Below are 13614 nucleotides of genomic sequence, written 5' to 3' on the forward strand. Positions count from 1 at the left end.
AGAGACTCCACAAACCTAGGTATTTAGTTAGTCCTGATGAACATTACAGATGATAGAGTTATGAGGGACATATTGGTGTTTATGGACTTACAATGCCCAATCCACAGCAATGATGAGCGTGATGTCATCAGTGGGCAGGCCCACTGAGGTTAGCACAATCACCATGGTGACCAGACCAGCCTGGGGGATCCCAGCTGCACCAATGCTTGCTGCCGTAGCCGTTATACTGGAAGGGAAACAGTGACATTCCTGTGTCCTTATCACCCATGTTAAAATATGACGATAAATGGTACATGTACATTTCTATGGCCAAGGTCCTTCCTTATTAAGGGTCACAAAGGTCATTCAACCTCCTACTAAACTGTGATATTTATGAAGGTTTGTGACAGTTATACATTTGACACAGTGTCCCCAAATGAAAAAAAATGCCACCCCCCCTTTTCTGTTTTTATTTTACAGTAGTAATTCACTTTGGTGGACATGTCATTTGCAGCAGAGCTTAAGCCCCTGACAGCCTGAAAATAATGTAGAAGCGACTGGCTGGCAAAGTGAACATTCATCAGACTCTCTGCAGACAGCACAGGAAAAAATAGCTAAATGCAGCACAGTAATTCTACTGTGAGAGGACAGGGTACCACTGCAGGTCATATGGTTTTAAAGAGAAGGGATTACAGGACTGTGTGTGCACATCTGTCTGTTTAACATTATTATCATGTAATATGTCATTAAATCAAAACAGAGCTGCGCTGATCTGCCCAGCCAGCCAGGAGTAGAGGTTTTGTTGGTCCTGGATAAGATTTAATCTGGCACAAAGGCCATACTGTACGTCATTCTGTCGCTCTGCTAATATGTGCTGCACCTGTGGCTTCTGCTATGCTAATTCTCTCTGCTTATGCATGTTATCCACAGAGAAACTGTTCCCAATAACTCATCTACACTGAAATGCTGGCATAAAATTTGGAGACAAATAATTGGGTGCGCAGTCCTGTGAGAGTGATCTCCGAAATGTGTGTACTTGTTGAAAACCAAGAAAGTTGTAAAAAGTTGTAAAACATTAAAGATGTTTGGGAAATGTATGAAGCTTCTCTCATGTGGCCCTTATGTACATACATATTTTCTGAACTAAGCAGAACCAAAGCTTATGAGCTGATCACAAACTTGCTAATAAATGAAATAAACGCACATCACATTAGTGAGTCTAACACAACTATTTAATCAGCTGCACCAGGCCATTCAACACAAACAAAACATGACTTGTCAAACCAGATCAATTCTCTTAGGAGTTGCAAAATCAGATATGACTCAACACTTCACAGTCAGAATTCATGAGCGAAATTCTGTGGGTGCATTGATTTGTTCTGGACCTCTAGACTATACGTGTCCAGACACGTACCTGATGGTGATTATCTGACCAAAGTCCAGCTCATAGTTGTTGACCTGAGCGATGAAGATGGCTGCCACAGCCTCGTAGAGCGCCGTGCCGTCCATGTTGATGGTAGCGCCTACAGGCAGCACAAAGCGAATGATGCGTCTGTCGATATGGTTGTTTTCCAGGAGGCACTTGAAGGTGATAGGCAGCGTGGCAGAACTGTGGAGGAAAACAGAATAATGTCCAAAGTCCAAAAATTGATCAAAAAAAGGACTATATGTGTCTTAAAGGGTATATGGTGGATCAATGTGGTTTATTTTGATTGTTTAATCATTTCCCTGAGTTACGCTTTGTATTCTCTATATAGCCTATATCTGGCTGCATTATATCTGTATTACTCCACTGAGGACCTTTTCCCCAGTTTCTGTTTATTTACTCACTCATCCTTCCCCTTAGTCATCTTAAAAACCTCACAATGTCACAATGTCTGTGGGTCATAGGTTAGGAACCCTGTACCTCGATGAGGTGGCTAGGGAGATGAGCAGGGCCTGGAGAATGCCTCTGATGTAGACGATTGGGCTTTTCTTGGTGATGAAGAAGTACATGGCAGGCAGGATGAAGAGGCCATGGAGCACCAGTCCCATCACCACAGTGATGGCGTAAAAGCCCAGTTTCTTCCCCATGGCAGAGGGATCATCCATCTCCAAGATCTTCCCAGCAACCAGGAACACAATTCCGAATGGAAAGTACCTGTGAGGGTGTCAGGGCGGGCCGTTAATGCAGCAAACCCCCCCCCCCCCCCCCCCCAAAAAAACTAGCTTTAATCTTTGAAAGTTACGTAATATGTTTACAAGATGAATTTATGAATTTAATAAGGAAAGATATGACAGATTAGCAACTACTAATTGAACTGAAGGAATGGCTGTCGGGAGCTACTCCAATTAAACTTGTGCCGGGTTCGCAAGAACTAGCCCACCACAGGTGATCGGTCAGAATCACTGCATCCAAGTGAGGGTTGATTCCTTTATTGTGAGGGTTTCACTACCACACAATACTCAAATTGGGGAATATCTACCCCAATGCAAAAATATAGCGATAAAAGGTGTGGTTTCCCGAGAACCAAAAGTAGATAATTCGTGGTATGAAAGAGAATGAGGTTCGCCAGCATGTTACGATAGTCATAATGAATGCACTAGCGGCTTACATCGCCGTTCTTATCATTTAGCCGATACGGCTCGGGCATGGGGTGATTAGCGAGAACAACCACAAGAGAACGAAAGACTTAACTTCAAACGTTTGCATAGCGAACAAATAATACAAGGGGTACTTCAGAACAGCATACATAATATGTAACCTTATTACATCGTTGGATGACTTACTTCAAATGTACGCACACCATAGGGGAACACTGGTATGAACAGGACGACTAGGAAACTGCAAACTCATCCTAACACAACAAGTCTATTACCGTCTGACGTCACCATGACCTATTAGGGGTATGCAAATGGCTTGTACCAAACGATAAATGGGGCATACCATTAACGTATGGGGGTAAAGGCCTTTATAACAGCCGCCCCCAGATTTCTGAAGGAAATCTGAACAATCATAAAGGCAACGTTATATAACTTGTGTTCAGTCCAGTACAGTTTAGTCCGGCAGGGCAGGAAGACGGACAAGGCGAGCCACAGGGCGGGTGAAGGAGCGATCCCCCACCTTGACTTGAACAGTTCTTACTTTGCCATCAGTTCCTAGGAGTGTCTGAGTAACTCTCCCCACTGGCCACAATGCCCGTGGTAGTTGAGGATCGACTACCATCACTATGGTGCCAACCTGGATGTTTGGTGTGTCTGAGTACCACTTCTGTCGTGCTTGCAGACTGGGAAGATAGGATCTTATGAAGTGCTTCCAGAAGTGGTCTGCAAGCAGCTGACTATGTCTCCATCTTCTTCTGCTGAGAAGCTCCGACTGTGGATACACTACTTGCGGCAGGGAAGCATCGGGCCGCCCCATAAGCAAGGTGTTTGGTGTAACAGGGTCAGGATCAGCAACGTCTGACGACACATATCCTAAGGGCTTTGAGTTGAGGATCTCCTCGACTTCAGACAATACAGTCCTCAGGACCTCTTCGGTGACAGTTTGGGCTCCGAGTGTGACTTGGAGAGCTTGTTTTAGGGACCTGACCTCTCTCTCCCAGCAGCCACCAAAGTGCGGTGCGTTTGGTGGGTTGAAGGAGAATCTGATTTGTTGGGGGGCGAGCTGGGTTTGGAGCTCTGGCTGGAGGGACGCAAAGGCTTCTTTTAGTTCTCGTTCCCCTCCCCGAAAGTTAGTGCCTTGGTCTGAGAGGAGTTCAAATGGCTTACCCCTGCGTGCCACAAATCTCCGTAGTGCCATAAGGAAAGAGTCAGTGTCAATACTGGTGAGAAGGTCGAGGTGCACCGCTCTTGTCGTCAGGCATTTAAAGATTATGCCCCATCTCTTCTCATTTCTCCGACCTACTTTGATCGTGTAAGGACCAAAACAATCTACCCCTGTGGAGTAGAAGGCCGGCTTGTGCAGGCGTAGTCTGGCAGGGGGCAGGTCGGCCATTGCTGGGACCCCAGGTTTAGCCCGCCATTTCCTACAGTCAGGGCACTGTCGTTGGTGGCGTCTGACAGCCTCTCGTCCCCGGAGAATCCAGTATTTTCGCCGTATTTCAGCAAACACGCGCTCTGCACCTGGATGGTGTAGCTGCTCATCAAACGCCTGAATGATTAGCTGGGTGATTTTGTGCTTGGGGTCAAGTACAACTGGGTGAATGGTTTCTGCTTCAAGGGAGGGGCTGTGACGTAGGCGGCCACCCACACGTATCAGCTGTGCCGTGCTGTCCAGTACTGGGGACAGGGTGTGGAGACGACTACTGCTTGGCAATGGCTTACCCTCCCTTAGATGTTGGAGGTCGGCTGGAAAGCAGTCCTGCTGCGCTCGCTGTAGAAGGACGCTCTCTGCCTCTCTGTAATCGTCTGCGGTGGGTGATGTGCTTGCCGCCCCATGTAGGGACTTAGCAGTGGCTTCCATCAGGTCTCCGTAGGCTTTAAACTGACTTACATCGGGCACTGGTGGGCTTGAGAGAACTGTTGTGAGACCACAAAGGGCTGCCCTTTTCAATTCTTCACCGGCTGTAGGGGTAGGCTGTATGTGTGGTGATTCTGGCCACCGGTCTTGACTCATATGGAGGAAAGGCGGACCTTGACACCAGCGACTCTGTGCTGTTAGTTCTGAGAGTGGCTTCCCACGTGTGATATCATCGGCGGGGTTACGGGCTGAGTCCACATAGCGCCATGATTCTCTGTCTGTGAGGTCCTGTATCTCAGCAACTCGTGTGCCCACGAACACCTTGAATCTACAGGAGTCGGACTGTAGCCAACTGAGCACAGTGGTGGAGTCTGTCCAGAATGCGAAGTGGCGAACGGGAAGGGTTAGCTCCTCCCTCAGCACTCTGGCCAACTGTGCCCCTGTCAGTGCTGCGCACAGCTCCAGGCGAGGGATGGACTGCTGTTTCTTTGGGGCTACACGAGAGCGGGCTGTGAGAAATGAAACCTCCACTTTGCCACTGGGACTCTCAGTTCTGAGGTATGCCACCGAGCCATACGCACGCTCTGAGGCGTCGCAAAATACATGGACTTCCCTCTGACTGCTTGGGATGTCCATTTCAGGGCTGGTGTAGCACCTGGGTAGGGTGATCTTCTTTAAGGCGGGGAGCTCGCTCCTCCACGCCTGCCACAAGTGCAACAGGTCTTCTGGCAGGGATGGGTCATCCCAGTCTCTCCTTTTATCCCACAATTGTTGCACTATTACCTTGGCTCTGGTAGTGTAGGGCACCAAGAATCCAAGGGGATCGTACTGACTGGCGAGTACTCTGTATATTGTGCGCATGGTGGTCTCTGTAGGTTCAAGGGCACGATGCTTGTAAGACAGCATGTCTGACGGGCAATGCCAGTGCAGACCAAGGGCAGATTCTTGCGTGTTGGGCTGGCCCTGCACAATCCACAGTTCTGCGCTGTCCGACCGAGCCTCTGATGGTAGATGAGAGATGACTGTGGGCCGATTACTCGCCCACTGCCGCAGCTCGAAGCCCCCTTGTGCTAAGATATTCCGCAAGTGGTCAACGAACACCTTCGCATCATCCTCTGAGGTCAGACTAAGTAGACAGTTGTCTACATAAAATCCTTTTAGCACTGCCTCCCTGATGGCATCACCCAGCTGGCTGTGGTCTATGATGTGCCTTTGGAGAGCGTACGTAGCACAGCAGGGGCTGCTGGTCGTACCAAACGGAAGTACTCTCCATTCATATACACTGGGCGGTTCCTCTCGTTTCAAGTCCCTCCACAGGAAGCGGAGGAGTGGCCTGTCCTGTGGGAGCAGTCTCACCTGGTGAAACATGCCGCGGATATCACTGCTGATGGCCACAGGATGTTCTCTAAATCTCAGCAGCACGGCAAGGAGGGGAGGTCCCAGTGTTGGCCCAGGGAGCAGGCGTTGGTTCAGGTTCTCACCTTTAAATTGGAAGGAACAGTTAAAGACTACACGATTTTTACCATTATGCTGGACCATGTGGTGGGGAATGTACCAGCTTATAGGTGTATCCTCAGTGCCCGGCTCTAATTTAACCACATAGCCTGCTCTCTCCAGTCTTTGAATTTCTGCCTTGTAGGCTGCTGCTTGCTCGGGGTCCTTGGCTAACCTCTTCTCTGTACTGCGCAGCTGAGGGAGCACGGCTTCCTTTGGGGCCTGTAGCTGTGGCATGTTCTGTGCCCGCAGGAGGGGTGTGGCGTAGCGATGGACTCCGTCCACTTCAACTCTCTTGGTCTGGGTCTCAAGGAGATGTATGGCCTCTTTATCCTGCTGTGAACGGGTGCTGGCTTTCTCGCTGCGCCAGGGCAGTACATCCATTTGCCATAGCCTCTCTACCTGACTGTAGAGATCCACCGGTGGGGGCAAAGTGGCTATGAAGTAGCACTGCTGTTCACGAAGGTACTGCCTCAATCCATGTGCTGGGCCTTGCAGTGTCCAGCCGAGGCGGGTCCTAATGGCTGCAGGGCCCCCTGGTGGTCCTAGGCGCACCGGTTCCACTGGTGTGATTAGGTGGGGATGATCTGAGCCAATGAGTAGGACTGGGCGCGCCCCGTTAAAGGGCAGCAGAGGCAGGTCTCGCAGGTGCCTGTATCTCCGTTGGAGGACCTCCACTGGGTGGGTGTGATCAGCTAGGCCCAGGTGCTTGGCCGTAAAAGCTCTCCTAATGTGGAATACTCTCCGTGGTTCAGCTGCTGAGGAGACGGTGAAGGAGACTACAGCCCCATGTAGAACCTGAGGCTCTTGTCTAACGGTTCTTATGGGCAGTTGCTCAGGCTCACCTTGTAGGCCTAGTTGTTGGGCTGCAGGATGGAGAAGGATGGTGCGTTCGGAGCCATCATCTAGGATAGCGAATGTCTCCATAGCTCTATCTCCGTTCCTCAGTATCACTTTGCACACTTTCAGCAATACATGGCGCCCTTCCGGAGGCCTGTCAATATATAAGACTTCCTCTGTGGCATTGAGTAAGAAGGCCTTTGAGGGTTCTGTCTTTAATGACTGTTGTTGCACCTCTCCCTTCTCTGTTCTCTCTTGGGTCCTCTCATTTATGTCGTGTAGAGCAAGCAGGTGTCTACTGTTACATGTTTTACAGCCCATTTTGAGGTTGCATTCAGCCGCTCTGTGACCTCTCCCACAGCGCCAGCACCTGTTGTTCGTCTTGATCCAGGTCTGTTTCTGTGTGGGACTGAGCAGTTTGAAGTTAGAGCAGTTGTTCAGTGAATGTTTGTTATTGTCACAGTAGGGGCAGTATTTCTTTACAATCTGTATGGAACTTGGAGCATGAGCCTGGTCACTAGGGGATGAGGTCTCTGTATTTAGAAGGATTGTGGAGGGCTTAGCTGGAGGTTTCCAGCCCTTCCGCTGCTCCTTTGGTTTAGGCTCTCTCCGTGCCTTGGTGTCGAACCGAGAGTTGTCCTCTTGGACCTGGATCTCATATTCTAGCCAGTCAGCCAAGTCAAGGAGAGTAGGTATGGGCACTCTGTGTGGGTGTATGAATCTTCGAAAGCTAGAGCGCAGATCATGAGGTAGCTTGCTAAGCAGCCTGGACACATGTGAGCCACATTCTAGCTCGACTCTGCCTTTCCTTCCCAGTTGCTCCAACATGCTCACCAAGGAACGAACACGCAGGGCAAACATTCTGAAGGCTTTCCCATCACCGCTAACAATGCTGGGGCCATCCATCAGCTCGGCTATACGCTGTAAAGCCAACTGGTGTGGCTGTCCGTATTGCTGATTGAGTGCGGCCATTGTGTCAGTGAAGGGATGTCTGGAATGGCTGTACGAGTCCGCAATCAGCAGGGCTTCTTCAGACTTAAGGTGATCGACAAGAATCTGATATTTAAATCTCTCTGATGCATCATGGGGGAGGAGATTCTCCAGGGCAATTCGCAGGCGAGAGAACTCTCTTGGGTTAGGGTGGATCATATCCGGAATGGTAGGCGTGGGTCCCCTATAGGTCCGCTCCTGCCCACCTGCTGGGCTTGGCGTTCGGTGCTGGGAGTGACGGTGCTCAGGGGCGAAATCACGCCTCTCAAATGGATAGCCACGTTCTGCTGGGTAACGCCCTTCTGGTGAACGGTCCTCCTCTGCAGAGTGACGCCTCTCTGATGCGTAGTCAGCCTCGTGTGCCCGGGAATGGTGCTGCTGGAATGACTGCGGTGGCACAGAGTAGCGCTCTGCTGGATAGTCTCTGTCAGTTGTGTATTCATACCTGCGGAATGATGAGCGAAGGTCATGGCGTTCCCTGCTCTGAGGATAGTCGTGTTCTGGTGGAGCAACCTGCTGGTCCTCTCCCACCAGTACTGCCCGCTGCCGCTGTCGTTGGGCTTGGTTAGATAGTCCAGGAGGGGGATGTGAGCTAGGTTGCTGTAGTTGCTGTACAACAGCTCCCAGGTGCTCCACCTGCTTCCGTAACTGCTCTGTCTGATTAACGCTCTGGCGATTGAGCTGCGCTAACTTGACCTCATTTTGCCTACTCTGCAGGCGAAGTGACTCGTTCTGTAGTTTCAACTCCTCCATAGCGATGAGCAAGGCCTCTTGATCCGCTTTTAGTTTCCTATTCTCCCTATGTAGATCGTCCCCCCTGGGTGACCTTGAATCCCTTACAAGCCACTGTGTAGAGTGGTCGCCCTCCTGACTGATTGGGGATACTGAGCGCTCACGAGCTGTCCTGTCTTCCTCCTCCTCCACCTCACTCCGTGGGCGAGATGGAGCGTGTTGAGATGTGGGTAGTGGCAAACTGTCCATTTTTCTAAAACCAGTAAGGTCGTAGTCCTTTAAGTGTGAGGGGAGGAATGCTGGCCTCCTGACACGCACACTGGGTACCTCTTCTGATGACTTGGACATACAAATCTGTAGTGAGCTCTCGATCCGGCTCGAAGGACCATGAACTGAAGGAATGGCTGTCGGGAGCTACTCCAATTAAACTTGTGCCGGGTTCGCAAGAACTAGCCCACCACAGGTGATCGGTCAGAATCACTGCATCCAAGTGAGGGTTGATTCCTTTATTGTGAGGGTTTCACTACCACACAATACTCAAATTGGGGAATATCTACCCCAATGCAAAAATATAGCGATAAAAGGTGTGGTTTCCCGAGAACCAAAAGTAGATAATTCGTGGTATGAAAGAGAATGAGGTTCGCCAGCATGTTACGATAGTCATAATGAATGCACTAGCGGCTTACATCGCCGTTCTTATCATTTAGCCGATACGGCTCGGGCATGGGGTGATTAGCGAGAACAACCACAAGAGAACGAAAGACTTAACTTCAAACGTTTGCATAGCGAACAAATAATACAAGGGGTACTTCAGAACAGCATACATAATATGTAACCTTATTACATCGTTGGATGACTTACTTCAAATGTACGCACACCATAGGGGAACACTGGTATGAACAGGACGACTAGGAAACTGCAAACTCATCCTAACACAACAAGTCTATTACCGTCTGACGTCACCATGACCTATTAGGGGTATGCAAATGGCTTGTACCAAACGATAAATGGGGCATACCATTAACGTATGGGGGTAAAGGCCTTTATAACAACTAATAGTCCATTTGTGTTCACCGTCCAGTCTCTTCGAGATATGTCTTGACGATTTGTGTAACACAGAACATGTTCCAGAAAAAAATCAACCGTTTTTACGTGTACTTTTATAGATGTAGCTGTACTTGTCAACCATGGATTTTTTTGTATAAAACTACAGTGTGTGAGTTATAGAATTCGATTCAAAATTCAAAATTCAAATGACAGAATTAAACCCAGAATTGAATCTTTTTGTTACTAAACTTTATGTGTATTACTTTACACTGCGCTGTACATTCATATCCTTAGCGCACAACAGAATGTTATGGCAATGAGTATGTGTTGTCTCTGAACGCAGTTCCTTACCAGATCACGATGGCGACGATCTTCAGCACAGCTTCATTGAGACTCTGACAGAAGTTGACCAGAGCACTGCCATTTGGGCCCATTCTACCCAGCATGATTCCTAAACAGCATTGACACCAGACATTACCACAGTGGTTACAGTGACACTAGCCAATAGATCAGAACAGACATATGACTGTGTTGATGATCAGTGTATGTCACATCAATGGAATACAGTTTCTAAATGCATGCAATGAATCTGACATTAGTTTCATTGCTTGCGATGGAACACATATCACAGGGACAGCAACAGCAACAACTGTTAAGGGCAGCTTTGATTAAGCACTGTTATCTACTCCTTCCAAGACATTCACAGGGCAGGTAAACCAGGCCATTTTTTTGTGGAATTCATGAACTCTGAGGACATACACATTAGTTTTACAAAAATTAAATTTCCAATTCATAACATTTATCAAAACTTTTCCAACTTCTCTAGGTGATTTTTGACAAAATGCTAAGACGTGAAACATTGACTGAGGGAAGGAAAAGACATGAGATGGCACAATTTATCAATATATATTTATTAAAAAGAAAAAAAAATATTTTATGGATTGATGAGTGACAAACAAATGACATGACATATTTGTACAATAATGTAAAATGTCTAGTCTGGTACAATCTGATGTAGCATACACAGCTGACGAATGGATGAAACAAAGCCCTCTGTTGGAGCCAGATTTTGAGATCTCAGAGAGGCGCTCTAAACTCACCCATTGTTGCAGAGAAGATGACAATACCCAGGACATTCATGCCCTCACTGGTGCCTGGGAGTGTTCTGAAAACCACGTCAGGTGGCGGTGTCAGGTCCAATGAGAAGTTCTGGATGTCTGTGCCATTGTCATCCTGGATGCCATAGATGAAGACCCGCCTTGTGGTGGTCTCCATCAGGTCCTGGCTGACTGTTGGCTTGGGCTTCATGATAGGAACACTCCTAGTGCGATACTAAAAGCCACACAGGTAGCTCTGTCAAACTTGGTAAACAGCAAAGGCTACTTATAAAGTTGTTACTGACAATCTAAACACTGTTTCTCTTAGGTTGTGGAAGTTTGCTGTATCTCTTTAAACACAGCAGAGAATCACTTTATTTGATCTATGTAAAAAAAAAGAAAAAAAAAGAAAAGAAATAGAAAGAACAAACAAACAAAAAAACAAAACAAAAGAGGAATGTTCTCAGAACTCTAACAGACTCGACTGTTTCTTCAACTAGTGAGAACTGAACTTTTTTTTTAGTCTCTGAATCATGAGTTCAGTGACAACTCATCAATTTAAATGTAAAATGGCTTGTTCTGAGCATTTCTGTCACCTCATTGAAACTCATGCAGAGTAAATGTGCCTAATGGAGTGAAACGGCATTTTCACAATGCATGACAGCTGGACGTGACTCACCTGTTGAAAAGTAGCTTGAACCAAGTTGGCTGGGAACATGTTGCTGGGGGGAAAGGAATGTGAAGAGGTTATTTTCTTTTTTTCATTTTTGTCTCTGAATTAGAACTCAAAATGTATTAACATTTTGGAGAAGTTAAAAGGGCAACCAGAAGAGAAAGTTTTGTTTACAAACAGGGCCTTTAAAAGCTACAGCAATTTTTCAAGCTTTCATGGTAATAAAGATCATTTTTGTGAGATCTCTGTGTTTTTGTAAGAAAAAGGAGCAGAATGAATACTGAGGTTACAAACAGTAGTTCTGGATGGATGAATGGATGGATGACTGGTAGGGACAGGGATAGCTCCGTTTTAACTAAAAAAGCATGTAGAAAGGATGGCGTAACAGGAGCTTTAAAAGCTAAGTGTGTTTCTGTGACAGTGTGGAGTGGTTTAAAAGGGGTAGTCATGTGGATGAAATTGGGGAAGGAATAGAGGTAGGAAGTGATTACCAACAAGACAGTATGGAGTTAACAAGTAACAGATGTACGCTGAGCAAACAGCGGGTGAAAAGGTGTTTCAAGTTCAATAAGGGAAACAGTGTGAATGGAAGGATGGATAGATTGATGGATGGATGGATGGATGAAAGGATGGATGGATGGATGGATGGATGGATGGATAATAGACTGAGAAATGAATGAAGGGCTGTGTGGTAGAGTTGTAAAGAAAGGCCAACAGAATAACTCTCTAGAAATAATTTACAGTGTGTAAGGACTGTTGCATTACTGTATTAGTGGCAGTATTTCTAGTTGTGAGTTGGACATAGAGTTGAACGGAGCAGACAAATTATAGTCACAACATTGGGTATTACTATTCTTAGCTTTATCGAGAGTCTATTTGTTTCCCTTAAATTAGAAGGAAACAAAGCACAGTATGGATGGATTTCCTCACGAGCTATGTGTCAGAGTACTGAGGTTAATGACCCATCTTGTGAACAACAAAAGTGTAAATTTCTGGCTTTATTTCTAAATTCATTTATATTTTACGCTTTTACAGTCTTACCTTACACATTTTTTCAGTCTAGCCTCAGTCAACTCATTAATTCCACCACCCTGATTGATCTGGGAGCTGCAAACCACTGAGAAACTGCTGTTTATTATTGCTTCCTTCAACATTCTCTGAGATTTTGGACACTTTTGAACACAAATTATTTAAAGCAATGGTGAAGTTGCCTGATACAGGAGCCTCTGAATATTTTGCAGGGAAATTTTTTCCCCCTTTAGAACCTTTTCCTCTCACCCATTCTATGAGGTAAAATCCTGTGTTACTGCTGAGTTCTTAGGCACCATGCATGTGTACACAGTCGCCATATGGCATCCCCAGGATCTACGGATCTCTGGAGCTATAATCGGCCCCGTTCTGGCTCTCCACAGCCCATACGCTGACATGGGGCGGGGATCTGCCACGCACCTCCACTGACAGGTGAAGCGGGGGGGGGGGGGGTATGGGGGGGGTGTATGGGGGGAGGGGGGTTGGGCGTCCACCTTTTACCTTGGTTACCCCCGTGTCAAGACAGGTTTAAGCTGCTGCATCTAAAGGGGTCTATGACATGGAAGTCTTAGAGCTCTCAATGCTTACCTCTAAACCCCCTGGGAATGACCTGACTTAAATCCATGAACTTCAGTGAGGACAAAAACCTCAAAATACCTCAATGTTCTTCTAACCTCCTTCATATCTGTTGATGATTAGCACGTTCCAAAAGGAACGTGGTAAAAATTGTGTATTTTTATAAAAGTGTTAAATGTGAAATTGTAATTTCTGCATCTGACTGACATCGTCTTTATGATTTTGAGTGTGTGCTACTGTGAGTTTTTTCTTTTCTTCTTGTTTTCACTTTCATGTTTCAATTTTTTAAGAAAAGAAAGAAAAAGAAATGAATGAAAACAAATCAGATTAACAGATTTCATCAGATTAGAAAAAAACGTAATAAAATAGACAAAAGGTAGACATCCTACAAGCAAGATGGTGCTGGAATATATAACTATTCTCTTGGTCAACAAACCTCTCTTCTGAAATCTCAATGCCCCATCCCATCTGAGGACATCTAACATTCTCTCTCTCTCTCTCTCTCTCTCTCTCTCCCTCTTGCAGGTAAGCACACACACACACAGACACACACACAAACACACACCTGTGTGCACGCTGAGTACTAGCTTCAAAGGAGATTTGCTTTAAATCCTAACTACAGCTGTGCTTTAGACACACACACACGCACACACACACACAGACACGCACCTACACACACACACACACACACACACACACACACACACACACACACA

The 13614-nt window shown here is 46.7% G+C and overlaps 1 protein-coding gene across 2 annotated transcripts in view; it reads right to left on the reverse strand.

The window, feature by feature from the left end:
- Nucleotides 1-13614, reverse strand: part of slc1a7a (solute carrier family 1 member 7a) — a 36369-nt gene that overhangs the window by 1384 nt on the left and 21371 nt on the right. For both annotated transcript variants that reach the window (XM_030775800.1, XM_030775801.1), the window contains exons 4-9: nucleotides 11300-11342; nucleotides 10624-10855; nucleotides 9875-9974; nucleotides 1886-2119; nucleotides 1394-1588; nucleotides 92-226 (exon numbers count right to left, since the gene is read on the reverse strand). In XM_030775800.1, coding sequence (XP_030631660.1) covers nucleotides 92-226; nucleotides 1394-1588; nucleotides 1886-2119; nucleotides 9875-9974; nucleotides 10624-10855; nucleotides 11300-11342 — 939 coding nt within the window. The remainder of the gene's footprint in view (nucleotides 1-91; nucleotides 227-1393; nucleotides 1589-1885; nucleotides 2120-9874; nucleotides 9975-10623; nucleotides 10856-11299; nucleotides 11343-13614) is intronic.

This window comes from Chanos chanos, chromosome 5 (assembly GCF_902362185.1).
Source record: "Chanos chanos chromosome 5, fChaCha1.1, whole genome shotgun sequence".
NCBI lineage: Eukaryota > Metazoa > Chordata > Actinopteri > Gonorynchiformes > Chanidae > Chanos > Chanos chanos.